Source organism: Haliotis rufescens, unplaced genomic scaffold (genome assembly GCF_023055435.1).
Source record: "Haliotis rufescens isolate VD_foot unplaced genomic scaffold, xgHalRufe1.0.p SCAF_7, whole genome shotgun sequence".
Classification (NCBI taxonomy): domain Eukaryota; kingdom Metazoa; phylum Mollusca; class Gastropoda; order Lepetellida; family Haliotidae; genus Haliotis; species Haliotis rufescens.
Window position 1 is genome coordinate 30,441,928 of NW_025964361.1, and position 20,750 is coordinate 30,462,677.

The 20,750-nt window shown below is 39.0% G+C and overlaps 1 protein-coding gene across 1 annotated transcript; it reads right to left on the bottom strand.

The window, feature by feature from the left end:
- Positions 1 to 79: 79 nt before the first annotated feature.
- On the bottom strand, positions 80 to 19,099 carry LOC124148101. Its single transcript, XM_046519041.2, has 3 exons — positions 18,978 to 19,099; positions 16,523 to 16,562; positions 80 to 1,500 (listed from the first exon to the last, which is right to left on the bottom strand). The coding sequence occupies exons 2-3, from the start codon at positions 16,560 to 16,562 to the stop codon at positions 80 to 82; spliced, it is 1,461 nt and encodes a 486-aa protein (XP_046374997.2). The 5' UTR covers positions 18,978 to 19,099.
- Positions 19,100 to 20,750: the final 1,651 nt, after the last annotated feature.

The following is a 20,750-nucleotide window of genomic DNA, read 5'->3' on the forward strand; positions in this document are numbered from 1 at the left end:
AATACTGGTGCAGATTTTGACCATATCATGTTGTAAAATTATATTATTTACTCTTGTAATAGGGATAGAAATAAAAGAATCAACAGATGGATGCATGCGTTATGTTGTCATAGTATTCTGGTCGAAATATAAAGGCAATCGTGAGGATAAAAAGCCTCTTTATTATATGAAGACATCCCAGAGTGCAGTCAAAAATGGATAGAGAGGACATGGTAATTCCTAAATACTTGCCTGTGTCATCTGTGAGGTTGTACCCAATAGGGTGAGTGAAAATACCAATATTGCCCCAATTCGGTTTGAGGTACATCATCCCTCCAAATGGGACACCGTCCACGTGAAGAAGTCTGTAGAATCCTGTCCTTAGCTCCACTGAAGCCACAGAGAAGCAGCTTCCTTTGATTACCGTGAATTGTGGAAATATCTGTGGACGTAAACCAATAACCTTATCTGTTGGGACAATAACTGTAAGGTACGCACTATGCAGGTCATAAGTCGGGTTGAAGACCGGTTTTGAAATGTCATAGTCATAAGCAAATAAGCTCGTTGGTGGAACGATCGCCATTGATGCTAGTTTCTGTGTGAACTGAACAACACTGACTGGTCTGTCAGCTTCAATGTACAATGACCCTGTGGTAGAGTTAACATCAATATCTAGATACTCTCCTTCACCAAGTGAAAATGACGTGCCACTCGGAGAGCGAACTGTGGTGGTGGCCTCAGATCCTACAACTCTGTATACAGCTCCGCCAGTAATGGTCGGTGGCTCGGGCAGAACAAAACTTCGTCCAAACGATTTCACTGGCAGCAACATTTCTAATAGGAGGTTACTGCTGCCCGAGAATCTCTTCGTATTATGTCCACTAAGTACTGCCACAGGTTTATCACTGGTAACCAGTGTCCCAGTGATATCCTCAGAACAGTAGGCGCCTACAATCTGATATTTGTTGAGTGTAAATGTTCTTGTTTCCCCATTGAAAAATGTCCCGCCGCCACACCCACCAGCCATTAGTGGTCCTTTTATGTTTAAGCTGACGTCAACCTGGGTAGCATCCTCGGTAGCGACGATGAGTAAGACTGTATGTGATTGCCCAGTATATGGTAAATTAATATCAGCTGTGTTAGATGTGTGATTGTCGATGTGTGTAACAACGATATATTTGGTAGCTAAATCAATAATTGGCAAAGCAACGTATCCATCTCCTCTGTGAACCATGGCATTGTAGCAGAAAAGGGTAATATCCGTTCCAGAGGATACAGAGAATGTCATATCTGTAACTTCAAGATTTGCCTTGTAGTAGAAAAGAGAATCCGCGCTGTATCTGTGTTCAACCATTGCCTGAACGTCCACATCCTCAGAGATGTTAAAGCCTTTGCTTTCAATGTGCACGGTTGTATTGACGTCAGACAGAATCACGAAGCTGATTTCAGGAAAAAAACCTTGGTAATACATCTCAGGAAATGCTGCAACAAATTCCCGACCTTTCGGTAGTGCACAGGAACCTGAAAGACAAGAAGAACAGATAACCTTGCATGATATAAAGCTAACATGAGTAAATGTTTTGATTTTATTTGTAACCAAACGTTAATTTGAGATAAATGACCCAAACATATTTTACCAATATTCTTTTCTCACTATGAAAGTATTCGACATAAGGATATATCAAATTAAAGAGTTAGTTTGAACAGCAATCAGTAAATCGGTTCCTACATCCCATATGCTGTCTGATGAATCGATTAACTTTCTCGGACAGATATACACAACATCACCCCACGGTACTCCGTTTTAATTATACGGATTTAATAATTTAATATACAACTGTTACAATTACGTCTCTGTTTTCTTTCTAAAAATATAACAGGAGGCTTTTGATATCTGCGACAATACATTTGTTGCTAATGTTAACGACACATATGTTATATCACATGTATCTCCTCAGCTTGCACTGAGACATCGGCCCCATGTTAGCACAACAGGTTTTCAACGTCGGCCGAACGGTTAGCTGTAAAACGTTGACAAACCGTTTGGGAAACGTTGGCAGAGTAACGTCGGCCCAACGTTGGATTAACTTCTGTTCCATATCCCAATCCTCATAGGCAGCTGGAAATGGCTGTTACAATCTTAACCGCTTAAAATGTAACGTTGAAACCAATACATGGTGCACATTGAATTCACTTTGAACTGTATCCATAAAATTACATAGAGGTTATCACGAAAAGGCTCGCTTAATACCATGTTTATTCCTAACACAGGATACTTACTATCCCAAAACACACAAGCTTGATAACCTCCTTATCATATAATGGCATTGTTAAAACTTCTGTCGTCGAAACTCCTGTTCTTATCTTTCATAAACATTACCTTAACATTGCAAGTTTTCCTGTGCATGAATATTTATTACCACAGAAGGTCGGCCGGACACTCGACACTGACAACAGTCAATAAAGTTCCAACTCAAACCTGTTTCTCAGACAGTGGCTTACTACATATATGCAAAAGAACAATTGCCTAAACATATTGTTTCTACTTGTCTTTCGCGGCAATCCATCGGTCCGCCCGCCCTCTTGAGTAACTGCCCCTTGAGAAGCCACTCTAATCCTGGTCTATGAGACTGTTTAGAGTTTGTTTGTTTGGAGTCTTATCACAACTTTACAAAGTGCAAAGTCAGATGTACACACAGCGAGTAAATGAAACAAGGTAACAATTCCGACATATTTCAGCCGAATCCTACTTTTTTAAATTGGGGAAAAGGCCCCAAGCGGCAGAGGTCTACCAACACAGATATGGAAACTGATCCTGCGAGGCTAGTGACCTCGCTGAATTGTTTCACGATTTATATCTCCAAAGTTGCCAAGTTACCAAGTTGCCCAGTTGGACACTAATCTTCAGTATCTGAGGCTATTGCTTTGATAATGAAAACAATTATCCTGGTAGTTTCTCCGGATTCAAGATCGCCGATTGACAAGGGCGACGCCATGATTTGTAAACACTGAAAGTAGTACCTACCTGACCTTTCTTATTTCACACCTTTATCTGTTTCTGTCCTGTATCAACGGATACAGTTTTTGGCGTTATGGATAATAAGAATTTGATTTTCACTTTGTGTGAGTCCATTTGAGTATGAATCTTTATGGTGTCCTTACATTTTTTATATCCCTATTCTGTACCTCGAAGGATGTACATACAATTTCATTTGGTACATGTGTCCTCATATTTACACTGACAGCCATACAACAACCAACTGCATCCCTGAAACAACTAGTTCTTCGAAAAGATGTATATAAATGCTCTACAGTAATAGAGAAATGTCTGTTAAGAACTACACAAGAATGTATTTGACTGTCACCTTGCAGTCTACGCAGGTATAACAAACGACCATTTACTTAAACTATAACATGTTTTGTGGTGATTGTGTTATATGGCAGTGTATTTTGTTGTTGGACAATGATGTGACTGTGTTACATTGTTTCTGTTGAGATTCTGAAGACGCTCATTGCATTGTGTTTGGGCAGTGATCAGTCGTCAGGAAGTTTCTATATTTGATGCTAGTGTGGTGTGTAAACTTCCGGTCCTGTATACTGAGGACAGTGAAAGTGTGTTATAGAAACATAGAGAATGTTCTAGTGCCGATGAACTGGTGAGCGCACTGTCGGGAACATTCCAGTTGCTGGGTAGGTTGTATATTAGAGGACAATAGCGTGTTTTACGTATCTCTTACACATTTCTTCTCTCCGGCATTTCATCGTTTCGGTACCAGCTTTCATGTGAGGATCGCTCGTCGTCCCTGAGTCCCTGCCCAGGCAATATCGGAAACTTGACCACTGTCGTCGCTGGGTGAATATATATTATTATCACTGATCTTTGTTATCAACACTGTATTTTCTGTTTTTGATACTGACCACTGCCACCATATTATATATTGCCATCGAATATTGTACTACTAATCTATGATGTACTGCCATTGTAATTGCTGTGCAGTAATTTGTATTGATTAGTAAACCTAGTAATTTGTAATACATTTGTTAATTGTGTACCATTTGTTGGTCGGTTGTTGGTTTCACACTAGGTTCTTTTACTTACATATTTCTGAGTTAACATATTGTTTCAATTCGACACGTAACAATTGTTAGAATACCAACATTTGTTCAGTCTTCATCTGAACACGAATTGACACTATGGAAGATAACGGGGAAAATTCCATGAAGAACTGTATTGCCAAGGTGATGTCTACGTCAGAACACAATGCAGTATTCGGTGAGTCTAGGGCAACATCGATCGCATCGATGAAATATGAAGTACTTCGTTGATAATTCGGCAAACGTATGGTTATGTATACAATTAAAATATATTTCACGCTTAAACGTGTGATACTAAAACATCAAGGCCAACACTTCAGATACCGATTGCAAAATGTTAACAAAATGACCTGGAATGAACGATTGGGTTCGCTATAAAAAGGAGGTATATCTATATTCATCCAAATATCCATATATATATGTCCACATATATATGTATTAAGCAAGTCCCACATTCTACCTTAAAAGATAAATGCTAAGCATTTCCTCTGTATGTATTTATATATGTAAATATCATTTTAGTGTCAACGCTGATGCAATGAACGTACCACAGACCTGATGATAGAATAACATCTAATCTCTGAAATGAACATATTTTACAGAAAAAAACCCAGTTGTTAAACAATAGTTATAAAATATAATAAAAAGGAGCCAAGAGACTTTCTTCATTTTGCCAAATTTTGGGCTGTATTGGATATATTTGTTTCGGAGTCTGTATGACAGACAAACCCAATGCTTTTAAAGATATAGATAAGTTAGTATAGCTGTTGCATATATTCAAATATGTTAGTGATTAACCCGGCCTTGAGAAATATTGATGGATGAGTGCTAACTATTTATGTCACTATTTCAAATTAGAATGATAGCACATCAGGAAAGCATGGCAGTTTAATATACGTATCTTGCTAGCCCAATAGTTTTTTTTAAGTAAGAGCAACATGTATATCGAGAGTATATCTTTGGTGCACGACTTATCACACATTACTGTCAGAAAGTGTGCATATCCTGTTCGACGTCATGTATTGACCCCACGTCATCTGACGGATCGTCTGCTTTGGTGCCAACAGAGAGTTAGATGGGCACGTGCAAGGTGGAGAAATGTACTGTTTACTGACGAGTCCCGTTTCCTTCCCACACGTGCTGATGGGCACGCACGTGTCTACAGACGTCGGGGTGAACGTTACGCCCCAAACTGTGTGCAGCAGGTTGTCCCATTTGGCGGCGGGAGTGTCATGGTATGGGCCAGAATTCATCACGTTGGTAGGACGCCTCTCGTGCATGTGGAAGGTGCATTGACAGGTGTGCGTTACAGAGACTTCCTACAGCCTTACGTTCTTCTTCACGTCAACGTCCATGGCGGAAAGTTCCAGCAGGACAACGCTCGACCGCATATTGCACGTGTTTGTCAGGACTTCTTACAGCACAACAACATCCAGACATTACCTTGGCCAGCCCGGTCACCAGATTTGTACCCGATTGAGCATCTGTGGGACGAGTTGGATCGACGCGCTCGCAGAAGGAATCCACCGCCCCAAACGCTTCTTGATGCACTTCAGCATGAATGGCAGCACATCCAACAGCGTGTTATTGACAACTTGATTGCATCTATGGGTTGTCGGTGTCAAGCGGTGATTGATGCACGTGATGGGCACAACCGATACTAACCTTTTCTGTACCCCTGTGACATTAACTGTATCGTGTACGTGTGTCTGTCTAGGTGACACGATTAATATTTTGAACATTGTGTACATTGATCTTCAAACAGTGTTTCAATTATGGTTTCTGTGTCCTATTTTGAAACAATCGCATTATATTACATTTTGAAAGTCAGTGTTAAGTTTCTTTTTTTGAAGAGTATATATGTACCTGTAAGAACAACAAAAGAAAAGAGATAGCAAAGGAGGAAACGTAACAAGGGAAGCCAACAGATAATTGGCGCTAATTACCCTGGTCTCCCGTTTGCCCATTGTCCATTGCCCAGTACCAATCATTCATAAGAAAGGTTTTGGCTTTAATTTGTCCATTGATAATCAACCATCAACGTCTATTATCTCAACCCTAATAAGTACGAGAATCTGTACGTTACTGAGAAAGTGTTATCCAAATATAACATTTGTTACAGTTGACCAATTTCTTAATGGCATTGTGTGTTCAAAGCTTTCGGCCATGGGCGCCGTGCCAAAACACGTGATCTGGACTAACAGTTGTCGGAAGCCTCGGTGGCTGGGTTAGATCGCTGACTTTGTGTGCTGGCGATTGGGTGCCTTACTCACATTGTAGGTTCAAATCCCGGACGGGACTCAACCTAAAAAGTACCCCAATTATCCCAATTATAACATTTGTTGTCAAGAAAGCACAATAAATGTATATTCGGCTTTGGATGGGTAATAATACCACAGACATTTACGGATATTGATGATGACTTGGGAGAAGCTTCGCAACGAACGTCTTCTCAATTCAGGGATTGGTAACTCATGAATGTATTAATGAGATTCGCGGACAACCGGACAACGTTGGTCTTTGACTGATTGTGGCGTAAAACACACTTATTCATTTACTTGTATTGGAAATTGAATGTTCATCTTAATTGTTATTGATGTGAGGGTGAGAGCGGGGGGATAGATGGATGGATTTAACAACAAGTAAGGTCATCTTGGGCGGGACGGTAGATGGATTAGCATATGAAGTTCCTGTGACACCAATATTTTAGTGTATTTTTCAAACAACTAAAGTTTAATTTGGTTTTCAATATTGTAGTACATGTATGGAATCAAGTCACAAAAACTCAACTGCTACGGAAAAGCATGCATTCCATGCAAAAGTTGACTTATGCAAGCCCCATGCATTTCACTACCCAAGGATGGGTATAAAAACTAGTGTGTTAACGGGATTCCATATGCATTGTTTAGCATCGTGCTGACAACAACCACTCAGAAAAACAACAAAATTAAGCAATTATTCAACATTACGAAATGCCATGCCTGTCCGAAAATGAGGGTCTGCGAGCGATTGGTATGCAGGATCGAGTCAACGTGATGTTGCAAGACAATTTAACGTCCACAGAAACACCGTTTTGTGTTTATGGCAACAGGCGAATGCAGTCAGAGACCATCCTCGGAGTGGCAGGCCACGCATAACCAATAATCGACAAGACAACTATATTCGAACAACACACCTACGAAATCGATTCCAGCCAGCAACAGTGACTGTAAGAAGCATCCCTGGCCTTCGACGAATATCTTCACAAACCGTACGTCGCCGCCTCAGATGTGCAGGGATTGTCGCCAGAAGACCCACCAGACGTCCCATTTTGACAGGAAACCACCGTCACTCACGTCTACAGTGGTGCAGACAGCGTCTACGCTGGATGGCCATGCAGTGGGGACAAGGTCTATTCACTGACGAGTCTCGTTTTCACCTCAGCCACAGCGATGGACGGATTCGAGTGCACCGACGTCGAGGTGAACGTTACGTAAATCATTGTGTCATGGACCTGAAGAAGATCGTTCGGGGGCGGCAGCGTTATGGTATGGGGTGGGATTACAGTAAGACAGAGGACCCGTTTGATAGTGGTAGATTGAAATTCAATGGACAGCGCTACCGCGACGAGATCATCGGCCCTGTTGTTCTACTGTTTTTGCGTCGTCATGGCCCAAACATTACCTTTCAACATGACAACGCCCGGCCTCATATTGCTCGACTTGTTCAGGAATCTCTTCAACAAAACAACGTGAATGTCATCCCCTTGCCGTTTGCTCATCTGATCTCTCACCAATCGAGCACATGTGGGATGAGATGGATCGGCGCCTTCTATGTCAATCACGTGTTCCACAGACACTCCATGAACTTCGAAACATGCTCCAGCAGATATGGACAGATATCCCACAGGACTTTGTGCGACGCCTGGTCCATTCCATGAGACGAAGATGTGTTGCTTGCATTGCAACCAGAGGTGGACACACACGCTATTGATTTGTAAATTGACATTTTGGCATGTTCATGTCGGTTTATATGAAATCACGCATTTTCTGAAGTCAGTATGGCAAATTAAACCGTTTGAACACTTCCAGGAGTATTTTATCTGTAGCAAACCGAAATTGTTTCAGATTTTGTAAAAAACATAACTTTCATTAAATATTTTTCAATATCACAGGAACTTTTGATGTTCAGTATATGATTCTCTTTAGGTAGAAAATGAGGATCCACGATGTTCCACCTGGTAGAAGGGTGTAATCAAACGTCACAGCATTGGTCTTTGACTGACTGTGACGTCAAAACAAACTCATTCATTTACTTGAACTGAATGATCATCTTAATTGTTATGTTCTGGTGTCCCCCGCCGTGATATTGCTGGAATATTGCTAAAAGCGGCGTAAACCATACTCACTCACTTAATTGTTATGGATAGTCACAGAGCCGTGATCCAGAGAACAGGGTGTCATTAGATAAAAGAAAATAAAGTAATAATGGGATTACCAGAAAAACGAGGTATAACACCCAAGCTAATAAGCTTCGCTCAGGGATCGAACACCAGAGTAAGTCAGTACAAGATTGAAAACTGTCCCATAATTGTGTATGACAGACAAGTCGGGTATAACTTGTATATGTGAAAAGAAAGTTATTAAAATGAAGAGCAAAACTGATGAAAGTTACCAATAAACGTGTATAAGTGTTATGTCGTCACTGCAATGAGTCTTTGTTTTTTTAGTATTAACATTCAAATACCTTATATCTGTATTAGCGATATTGTCTACGCTCCACCGGTGCGATAGCGTTAGCCTTACCCTATCGTTGTATACATATTGCAAGAAATTGTATTTCTGAAGACATAACTATACAGATTTCACGATGCATCACGTCTGCACGAGCACTTGATAACAGCCTTGTGTTTGGGTGTTTCAGTATTTGAAATTGCTGCTCTTGATATCGTTGATTAAACTTTGATACTATGAACAATATAAGGTTATATGAGAGGATGACTTTAGAACGGTAACATGCGTTAATGTATATCTGATATATATATATATATATATATATATATATATATATATATATATATATATGTATATATATATATATATATATAAAATCGACGTTTTTGCAGTGTTTGGACAGGCATCAAGCCGTTTACAATGTGAGTAGACATGGTCATCCCTTGTGTATCACTGAATAACATTACATTAGATATTATGTCCTTTTTACCACGCCATATGATGCAAATAACACTGTCAACACGCTTGATATTGCACACACTGCACATGAAGCACAACACCCGTCAATTTGACAACAGTAAAGGCGCATTGGTTAGGAGGCAGAACGATTTCAACGAGAACCATCAGAAATCGTCTGAAAACAGTTGTTCACTCAGGCCCACATGTGTGACATGGTCTAATCAACGTCTAAACTGTAACAGTGCATCATTGCAGAAAGTCCATGTTTCATTCACTTTTATACTTGACTTGATCACTGTGCAGGGTATTGCAGGGCATCTGAATGGACATCAATCGATGCATGACTTCCTAGCGACGGCAGTAATCCTCCATTGTGACATTCATGCGTTGGCCACTAGACCTATCTTCATGGATGTCTTCTGATGCTACAGCTCACACATCACACGCATCGGTATAGTCAAGCTTCACAAGGGTATAAGGATCTATACCGAAACGCCGCCTTTACAGTATTAAAGAAGTTGTAATCCATAATTTGTGTCTACTTTGTCATCCGTCAACTTCTAAGTAATGCCTATCAAACAATTCACCACTCTTTCAGTCTGGCTTGTTGACTCTCCCTTTTGTTCACTTGACATTTTTGACAATTTTAATTTGACATCGTATGCCAGTAGAAGAACTGTTTCAAGTTTGCCTTGCATTGTCTCATGGCAGAAGGCCAAAACACTATTCCTCATATCTCTTAGTACCAGACTTTAATTTGCTTCAACCATCTTGATTCTCCAAACGATAGTATTCTATTCTCCACATTTCTACTCCACCATTTTATTCAATCTTATCAAGATTATCAATATTTGACTGGTTGGTTTGCTCAGGCTGTATCTCTTGGGGCCTTGCTTGTGAGATATTTTCCCACTGTTTTGGCCTCAATAAGGTCTTCATCAGAGTACCCTCCTAACTAATGTCCATTCCTCAGCAAATCACACCTCTGCACTTTGCTGTTTTAGCAGTCCTGGAAAACACATCATCTACATCAGTGTCAAATGATACCTACGACTCTGATACCCTTTTGCAGTGGAAAAAATGCTGTAGTTTGTAGCAAGTAAAAAATTGGCTTTTCCGTCAGGTATTCAATAGTGATTTTAATCTGCCAATTGGTGCACCTGATCAGACACCTGTGAGACATGTTACATGACTTGATTCACAAGAGAGAACAAAACAGCACCAGCACCAACACCATCCCAAACTGAGGAAGGGTTTCAGTTCCTTGAAAGCTGATACCGGTAAAGCAAAATCATCGTGGTTGGAGGAATGTACATGCATCTGATACTTAGAGTTTTGACTATCACCAAAACTTTCCAAAACCCACACATGGACAATTTTGTCATCAAAGACTGCTATCAATGTACAGTTTCATTGTTCACGACAATCTCGCCAATACAACTGTGATGTATTAATACAGTAAAGCAAACGCCAAATGTGGCGGGTCGGAAGCCTTTTTTCAGATTAATAGTGATAGTGATAACTGCAACTTTGATAGTGTTGGCTGCAATAGTCAAAATTGAAACAGGATGGTGATGAGCTGCATGTTTCATTTAACTTACAAGGAACATATCTAAGAACAACTTGATCGCAAAATTCTATTATCTGACACACAAGGTGAGATGAGGTTAACGTCGCGTTCAAGATTATTGCACTAGTATTGCTTGTGTGTGGCTGCTTATACTAGTCCGGACCAATGCTGGTTTTATAGTGCTAGCCATAAGCATATAGATCCATTTGTTATATATTTATGTCGTTTAAATATTAGGCAGTATTTATTTTGCTCACAGTTTCCATAAAGCTGTTAAATGAAAATAATGTCGCACAGTCATGTTATCGGTGTATGATAAAAAGTAACAGTGTCAATGTCTATTATTCAAAACAACTTAATATTTGCAGTGAATTTTGCACCGCTAGATAGGAAATTCAATATCCTACACCTCTGCGCAATTTTCTATTGACAGAGGTGGACCCAGTGCCGCGCGAGCGCAATTCCTGCAGAACGTACACTTTTCAGATCTTATGTAAAGGTGCATCAGAAAAAAATCTCGGCGCCTAGGTCTTTTAAACTTTGATATAACTGTTAAGAAAGTACAATGTATTGAAAGAATTGTTCAGTACAAAAGGCTATATAATCTGAAGTGCTATATAAAACATATGTACCTTCCTCATCTCCTTGATGGTGAGTAATTTGACGTTAACTCAATTCTTAACAAATCCTCGATCAATATTCTATAACATAGGTCACTCTTTGTTTTAATATTTGTTCACTGAACTGTTCAAGCCTCCGCTGAATGTTGTAGGTTTTCATTGTGGGAACAAAAGAAGAAACCTTGGGCCAAGTGGATCAGATCGATTAATAGCAGACCTATATTCACCTATCATTCTTAAATTGAAGTACAGTACTTCCTTGAAGTTCATTTCACTTATACACACCCAGAAAGCATTCTCCATGCATGTGAACTATCCGTTTTCAGCGAGTGGCCAACAGTTGTGACATACGTGTAATACGGAACTGGGTTTCAGTTGAACTGAACAAATACCGTTTTCGACGTAATAAGCGCCCAGGGCGCTCTCAAAAATAGAAAAAAGGGGGCTCTTATTAGAATATTGAAAAATAAATTTTGTGGTTTATGCTGACAGCCTGACATGATTATATACAAGAGATACATTTTTTGCCAATAATTAAGAGTGCATATAACTCACGAGTGCGTATTATACGCGAACAAATAAGTGTTGTGTACATTGGTCAATCGGTAGGGGTGCTAATAGGTATTGTTCACTTGCCAATATCTTAGCAAATATCTCCGTGGGCGCTTATTACGTCGAATACGGTAGATCAACTCAGGAGTGTACAAAAAAAGATCACATGAAAAATTAATTGGAACCGAATGCGCTGCACGAGGTTTCAATTGTTAAATTTAGCGTGGTTAATACTTTAAATTAAACATAAACACTTTGGTCGTAGCAAAGGTATTGTGTGATTGTATTGAGTTGGCTGTCGATCTGAATTAATTATGAAACGTCATCCCAAGGGAATAATTAGTATTGATTATCTGCCCAAACATTCCATTTGGCGAAATAGGTAAATGACACCAGGTGTTCGCGAACAGGGTAAGCATGTCCTGCTTTTCCTGTAGCAAAAAGGAAGTAGAAGGACACTGCACGACACTATTATGGCGTCATCGCGCTCACTGTGACGCAAACGTAATGACGTCACATTCGGCTCCAGACGAACACCAAATTTCAAGCTCTCTGTGGTCCCTACAACTTAAAAACACATTCACTTAGTCGATGTCTGTCAAAGATGTATTGGTACACATACTTTTATATTGTAATAACATAATATGTGCATTTCATAACCTGTAAGTGTACATATAAGTACTTACAATGCCTACCAACAATGATTGAGATATAAGCACTTTTTTTTATCAAATTAATATTAGCTTCGGTGGTGATGAATGAGGCCGTCAAATCGGCTGTTTCATTCAGAGGTGGTTATATTGATTTCATACCTCTGATTGACCAATCAGAATCGAATAATTTCCAAATTCATGGTAGAATAACGAATAACGGTTTTTTAAATATCAGTCAGGAAAACAGAAAATGCTCTCCTTGTTACCGCCTACGATTTCTCTTGAAGACAGGTACAGTTTTTTTTACACATTGTATGTGATCCCTCTGATACGTATTGGTCATGTAATAGATGGATTGCACATGTGGGACAAGCCTGTTGCACACAGCATGCAGGTGCGTGGCTAACTGGTTCCTGAAGATTTACCAACTGGCTGCACATGAACTTGAATTTGTATTATTTAAAGGGGGTAATTGCTAACTAACTATTAATAATACTTACACATTAAGAATACAAAGCGGAATGTCAGGTAATAAAGTTGGTTTGAAAGTAAATTCAGCAGTTTTTTAAAACTATTCTTCAACATGTCACCCCTGCAATGGGAGATGACACATTCGATCTCCAAAAAATGACATGTCCCGCTGATTTTGAAGAAATGACATGTCCCGCTGATTTTGAAGAAATCATTTGTCCCGTTGATTTCCAAGAAATGACATGTCCCGCTGATTTTCAAGAATGACTTGTCCCGCTGATTTCCAAGAAATGATTTGTGTCCCGCTTATTTCCAAGAAATGATTTGGTGAGTCCTAACAGTGCGCAACAGTTTGCGATGAAATTAGAACGTATATCCTTGGACTTCCTTTGAAGGTTTATTAAGCAGCATCTTTTAGCAAAACTATGTGTTTTGAACTCCTATTTTGACCTAGACAAGACTATGTGTATTTTAATATTGAACTTTAGTTATATTTGTTACATTACCTGTGACCCCTTTCTGAAATATCAGACCTTTGTACCCTGTGTAGGTACGCATTGCAAGAGAGCGCTTTGAACCTTCACAGAGTGATTAACATACTAGGAGATAAACCTACTGTGTTTTCAAGTTTGATGTCGTCCCACTGTCGGGTAGATACCTTATATTTATGTTTGGAGCCAAGCGCTGTGGCTTTAGCTCTGTATAAATAAGACATTATCAACTGGTCGATCATTGAAAGGTTATTATAAAGATGTGACAAATAGATACTAAATAAATTAATAGATTGCTGTAGACTGTCACACTCCGTCTAGACACGGACGTAGCGGTGCGTCGATGTGCATTTTTTCGTTTTGTTCACCAAGATGGATCGTAAGGGTGATATTCGTGAATGGGCATGCAGTCAAACTTTGACTTTTCCTAATGTATGCTAAAGCACTGAGTTCGAGATTAAAGTCACTAAATGATCAGAAATAACGTTTCTGTATGTATTTGTGAAAGGTAATTCCTTGGGTTTTCCCCGGGAATGTGGAGATTGACTGTCAGTGTACACATTATTCCAAGATTACAGTCTTGTGAAAATCTAATGAAAGTCCAAATGTGTCGTTCACACGCTTAAGAGCTTCAGTTTCCCGGTCATGCAACCGCCCTCTCTTTAAATTGAAAAAGATCGTCTAAAAGTAACATTAAAAACCGATATGTCATTATACCTTCACAGTAATGGAATAATGAGTGAGTGAGTGAGTGAGTATGGTTTTACGCCGCTTTTAGCAATATTCCAGCAATATCACGGCGGGGGACACCAGAAATGAGCTTCACACATTGTACCAATGTCGGGAATCGAACCCGGGTCTTCGGCTTGACGAGCGAACGCTTTAACCACTAGGCTACCCGACCGCCCCTAATGGAATAATGACGCTCATTATTACACCACATAATATGAATTCCATTAAGTTTTTTTCTTTTCCACTAAAAATATTTCCATCCTCATAGTTGAGCTACATGTATCAAACTCGTCAAGGAAAATCTCATTTGCTTATCAATCTCGATATATATTTTAATAAACCAGGAAATACCTTCTTCGTAGTATCTCCTGGTTACAAATTACTGATACTGAATCAATCGTATTGTTATTGGTGGAGCCGAATCAAAACACCATGTAATGATTCATCTTGTTTCTTCAGTTCTCTAAAACGTTGCTTCATCAATTTCATGGGACAACCTTTGCGAATAGGATACTTTATGCATAACTACTCTGAATTCTCTAACAACTATTTTTACATCTTTAATGGATGAATGAAAACGGACCTGTTACAGGCTGTGTCGGTGCAAATAATGTATATACTCAGTAATGAATGCTCTGTGCGCCACGTTTAAATTGGAATCAGTTGGTTCAGTTGGTATTTGCTGTTTATTAGAAGTAGAAACTCGTCAGAAAAATAGGTGTTGTGCAGGATCAGATCATATGTGTGTGAACCTCCATATTAACTTTCTGTACGGCATTCATTAACCCCAGCTTAATATTGGTTTGAATATTGAATAGTTTATCAACATAAATACTGATAAATTGTTACATATACATAAGTCGTTGAATTTATTAAATACGGAGGCGATAGACATGCCTTCGTCTCCTTTCTTTGTGTGTTTGTTGTGTAACGGCGCACTGAGCAATATTCCAGCTGTATGACGGCGTCTATAAATATTCGAGTCAGGACCAGACATTTAAGTGATTGACAACATGAGCATCTATCCACGCAACAGGGATACGACGACATGACACCAACCACGTCACCGAGCAAGACCACCCGATCCCTTTAGTCACCTTTAGGACAAATATAGATTGCCATGGACCTGGGTTTTTTTACCCGGAATCTCCACGGGTGCCTTTGTCTCGACAACAAATGGTGAAAAAACAACGGCCAATAAAACCAACATGAAAGGTTTACATGATCATATGTAAAACAAGCGAATTATACGAAGTCTTACATTTGTAATGTCTTTGCACGTGTTTGTGACGGGTGCCACCGATCGTGTACACCTGGTATCATTATTTTTATTGTGATTCATGAACATATGCTTACGTTTATTTGTTTGTTTGATGTTTACACCGCACTCAACAATATTCCAGCTGTAAGACGGCGGACTGAATAATCGAGTCAGGATCAGACACCCAGTGATTGATATCATGCGCATCGATCCACGCAGTTGGGATAAGATGACATACATGTACATCAAAATAAGTCAGCGAGTCTGACCCCCCGATTTAGTTAGTCGCCTCTTACGACAAGCATGGGTTGCTGAAGTTCGAACCCAGATCTTCACGGGTAATGCTTATGATATAGTCGTCATTATAAAGTGGAGATTTCTTATGATTTTGTCACTTATATTTAATAATAATTGCAACGCCACCTACTGATGACATCGCAAAATTGACATACAAATTGACATCAACAGCATTTGGCCCAAATAATTAATCAGTCTTATGGAGTATATATTATTCCTCAATAATGTTCAGACCGGTGGGGCAGGATTCTCTCAAATTTTCGCGAACACCTGGTATCATGATTTGAAAGTGATTGATAAACACACGTTCTTGATATAGCTCGAATTGTACAAAGAATATATAATGCTTTGTCGTGTGTATTTACATACAAATTCAAACTTTGCTCTTCATAATGTAATGAAAATGCATGGACGTGATATTTAACACTAAAGTGCCTGAATGTATATGAAAACAAACACTAAGTTTATAACATCAGGAGGATGTTAGGAAAGTTGCCAATATCAAATTAGTTATGGGATAATTTGTTACAACCATTATGTCATCTAATAGGTAAGAAGTCATTCGAATAATTTGCCATCTGTGAAAAATCGATAAAATGTGTTAAGAAAAAACCCTAAATAATAACATACCTATAAAAAGTGAGATCTGTAGAAGACCGTAGTACATCATCTACAAAAGAAACATCATATGTTATGGGGGTACCCACAACCAGCATACTTTCAAAGCACCATATTAACCTCTACCTCACCATAAAAGCATTTTTATGAGTATTTAGAAAAATTTCAAATGGACGTGCATGTAATTATGATAACATGTGAGTGAGTGAGTGAGTTGGGTTTAACGCCGCTTTTAACAGTATTCCAGTTATATCACGGCGTATCAGCTTAACGTGGGAGGAAAGCCCGAAGTGATGCAGGTCTCAGACGTTTACCACTTCGGTGAAACCCACGAGCACGGGTTTGGTGCTGACAAACCTAGAAACATAATCGGGGCGAACCGGGGTTCGAACCCACAATCATAGGTTTCTGGCGTGCCCAAGGGACGCAACTCTGCACGGCGAATCGCGGCGCCTTAGACGACTGGGCCACCTGTGCCCCCTGATAACATGTACAAACAAGACGACAAAAACATCAATATGCCCTTGTATCCATACCGAGTTCTGGAAAATATAACGTCCCTTCTGAAATCGGATGGACGCAGCCCACAGTAATATTATTCTGTATGCTTATATTTCCGCATTCAACTCGTACCGCGTATGAGTCTCATCAGGCCATAACTGACTAACGGACATTAAGTTTTCTTACACACCTGAGGGTGAGAAATCCATTTGACATAACTGGTATCAAACATATGTGTGAGATCAAATTCCAGACCCGTGATTGGCTACTCCATGGTGATGACCTGAGGTCAGACTGTGACGGACTACTTTCCTGAGTGTAAGTCATTCATATCTTGCTCGTGCTTCAGTCGAATATTCACCTACGTCTGTGTTGAACGTTATGTTTTTTTAGAGTGTAAACCCCTTGGATGCCACAGCGACATAAATGTCCCTCCTCGTCAACCCTTACTTCGAAGTCGATTATTCAAAATACATCACGCACACTAGATCTAATACTCCTAACATGTTTTTAATTCTGTGGTGAATTCGCTCTTCTGTTATATCATCCACTGTCAATTTAGGCAAAGCAAAATTACTGAAAGTGACCTCTGAAGATTATCGGTTTATCGGATAACGGTATATCGTAAATCTCGTCATTGTTTCTAAATCACCATTCACGGTATTATTTACTGTGTTTTTAGAAATCTAAATATCGGATATTTACTCGAAGAACTGGATTTCAAAAATAGTATATTAGTGATCATGGGTATCTGTTTGTCATCAAATCACCAGTGATAATTCTGAAATGTTGCCGATAAACCTAGAATCGTTTAGAATGTCTTTGGCTGTTGATAATTTTTTTTTTATTTGCTTAATTTTAATACTTTCATTCGAAATAGGCAGCTATCGTTTCACCATGGACAATGTTTTTTTCATGATTAGGGTTGAAGGTAGATACTAGAGTTAAATTATTCCCCGTTTTCTTCAGACTTTTCCTTTAGTTTTGGTCGCTCAATACTAGGCACCTTGCCTATGCTATCTTCAATTAGCTTTGCGGGATAATTTTGATGCAAAAATAGGAAAGTCTTAATTCAGCAAGGCGGGTAGTTTTAACATTATTTCCAGAAATAATGGTACAAATACATCAGTTAGGGATATTACGTTTTGTATGATACGGGTGACATGATCAAAAGTCCAAATATTGGTGCGTATCAGTATCTTTAAAAAAGACATCGGTTTGTAAATTCTCCCAGATATTAAATTTATTCTTACATCGAGAAAGGTTAAACTGGATTCGCTTCTTTTCATAGTGAAATTGAGTGACGCAATAAACGAATTTAGAATTTCATGTATAGCTGTAAGTTGATTTTCACTCGTTTCTAATATGATAAAACAGTAATGAATGTTTAATTTGTTCTTTCATAGACTCCCAAGAGTATCTCTCACCTTATCATAATACATAGAAATCCCTAAACAAGGGTTGCATAAGTAGGAGCTACCTTAGTACCCATAGCTACTCCATTCTTTTGTGAATAATATTTCATCAAAATAAAACATGTCATTGATCATACACACACACACACGCATACGCACACACACACACACACACACACACACACACACACACACACACACACACACACACACACACACACACACACACACACACACACACACACACACACACACAAACTCACGAATGTGTAAAACGTCACATTGCCAGTATACAATAAAGTTGTTGAAAAGATGCCCTCAGTACAATCACCAGTAATATTTCACAGATTTGTTTGAAAGTAGTTGGAGTACACTAAAGCTATCAGACTATAAAATAATGGTTATTTTATATTCACATACTGAAATACATTTATGTTCGTATACTACCCTTTTTTATTACAAAAATGAACATCAACACATGAAGTTCGCTATTTGCACATACATTGATGCAATATGTCTTAAAGCTGCAGTTTGATCAGAGTCATGCTTACCGTTACTGTTTGCCGATGTCTCCACCCGCCTCCCGCTGTCAGTGTCCAAGTAACCAGAAACTAAAGAGCCAACGTCAAACTAAACATACCCTGTATAATCAATATCGAAGCAGGAGTGTTTTCTTCCTTTGTTTCTTTTCTCTTTTGAACGTCAAATCAATAACAAGTTTTATTCCTGCCGCCATCATGTAGCAATTTGAAAAGTCGATATCCAATTTAGTTAACAGGACACATGTTCACCATAGTATCTGTACAACTCGAGTATAAAATTAATACTCACGTCGCATGAAAATGTTCAATGGTGTATAATTTTTTAATTTGAAGTTTACACGATATACGGCTTTTCCATTGGACGAGAGGTCGGTCACATGACCGTGAAATTGACGTTCATAAGTGTATGAATGACACAATTTGATGTTCATACGTTTTTCACGAGACCGTGTTCTTGAAATGACGTAAACACTGACGGACTACTTCCACATTCCTGGGGAAACCCCTGGGAATTGCCAAGCACGAAAACATACATAAGCGTTCTTTCTGATCATTTAGAACCTTTATTCTTGGCCTGAGCGTTTCAGTATACATTGAGAAATGTCAGAGAGCGTAACTGCATGATTGTTCACGAATATCCTCGCTTCGGCCTATCCTAATGAACAAACGAAGAAATGCACATCTAAACTATCGTAGTATCGACTCGATTCGTGTCAAGGCTGACAGTGACTGTCTCCAGCAATCTATGAATTTACCTTAGTCTTTGTTTGACGCATCTTTATTCACCTTTCAATGATCGGTCAGTTGATCAATGATGACACATGTAACCGCCACAGGTTCATTAACAATTTCGGAAATCTCTCCCGTCACGTTTTTCGTGTCGGCCATTTTGACGTCTTGTACTTGATGTAAATGTATTACGACGCGCTGTCATTGTGACTTACTTACCAAGGTAGTTCTTTACAGAACTTTCTCATCTAATGAGGATATGATTTGAACACATGTGCTGCATAAGATGTTTCTGAAGAGCAAGTTGTGCATCCATACGCTCATGTCACCTCTCTTTTTGAGGAACTATTTTACTCCGCGATATAGCTGGTTTTTGTATGGCTCTCAGTGTAAACATGAAGTCACACGTACTAAATAAAATTGTGTTTAGATCTTGGCCTACATCCTTTGAGGTAAGAAATTGAGATAAAAAATTATAAGAATTGACTTTCACTTTGTGTGAGTTCATTGGAGTATGAACCTTCATAGAGTGAGGGCCAAACATTGTAAACATCGCAAGCTCGCAGTTTGGCCCTCGTCGCAGTTTGGCCCTCACTCTGTAAAGGTTCATACTCCAATGAACTGACACAAAGTGAAAGTCAATTTTTAAATCAATTGTGTAAATCATAAAGACAGTTTTGTCTCAGTAACTTCTTTTTATTTCTTAAATGAACAAACTGGGTAGACTAAATCATTCATAATATCCTAAAAGTCTTTTCAGACTATAGTTATTTCCATGCAATGGGCGTTGCTTCTCGCAGATATTTCTTGTGATTATGGAAACAGTTTTTTTAATGTCAATTTATACTTCCCATAATGTTGTGTTGCTGGAGTCACCTTTGAAAACTATGGCAAATATGGAGCAACTGAAGAAAAGCAGCCAGTTAGAATGAACCATATATTTGTTTATCGGATTTTTAGCAGTTATTATAGCGGCATAATAACTACAAATTATTTTGTTTTGCTTAAGGCTGCTATGATCCAATAGGAATGTTTGAACAATATATCCGTATA

Coding starts and splice junctions, on each gene's coding strand:
- LOC124148101 (XM_046519041.2), bottom strand. CDS start 16,562: ATGATGTACTACGGTCTTCTACAGATCTCACTTTTTATAG. Junction 1,501..16,522: donor ACAGATCTCACTTTTTATAG/GTATGTTATTAT, acceptor CTTGTCTTTCAG/GTTCCTGTGCACTACCGAAA.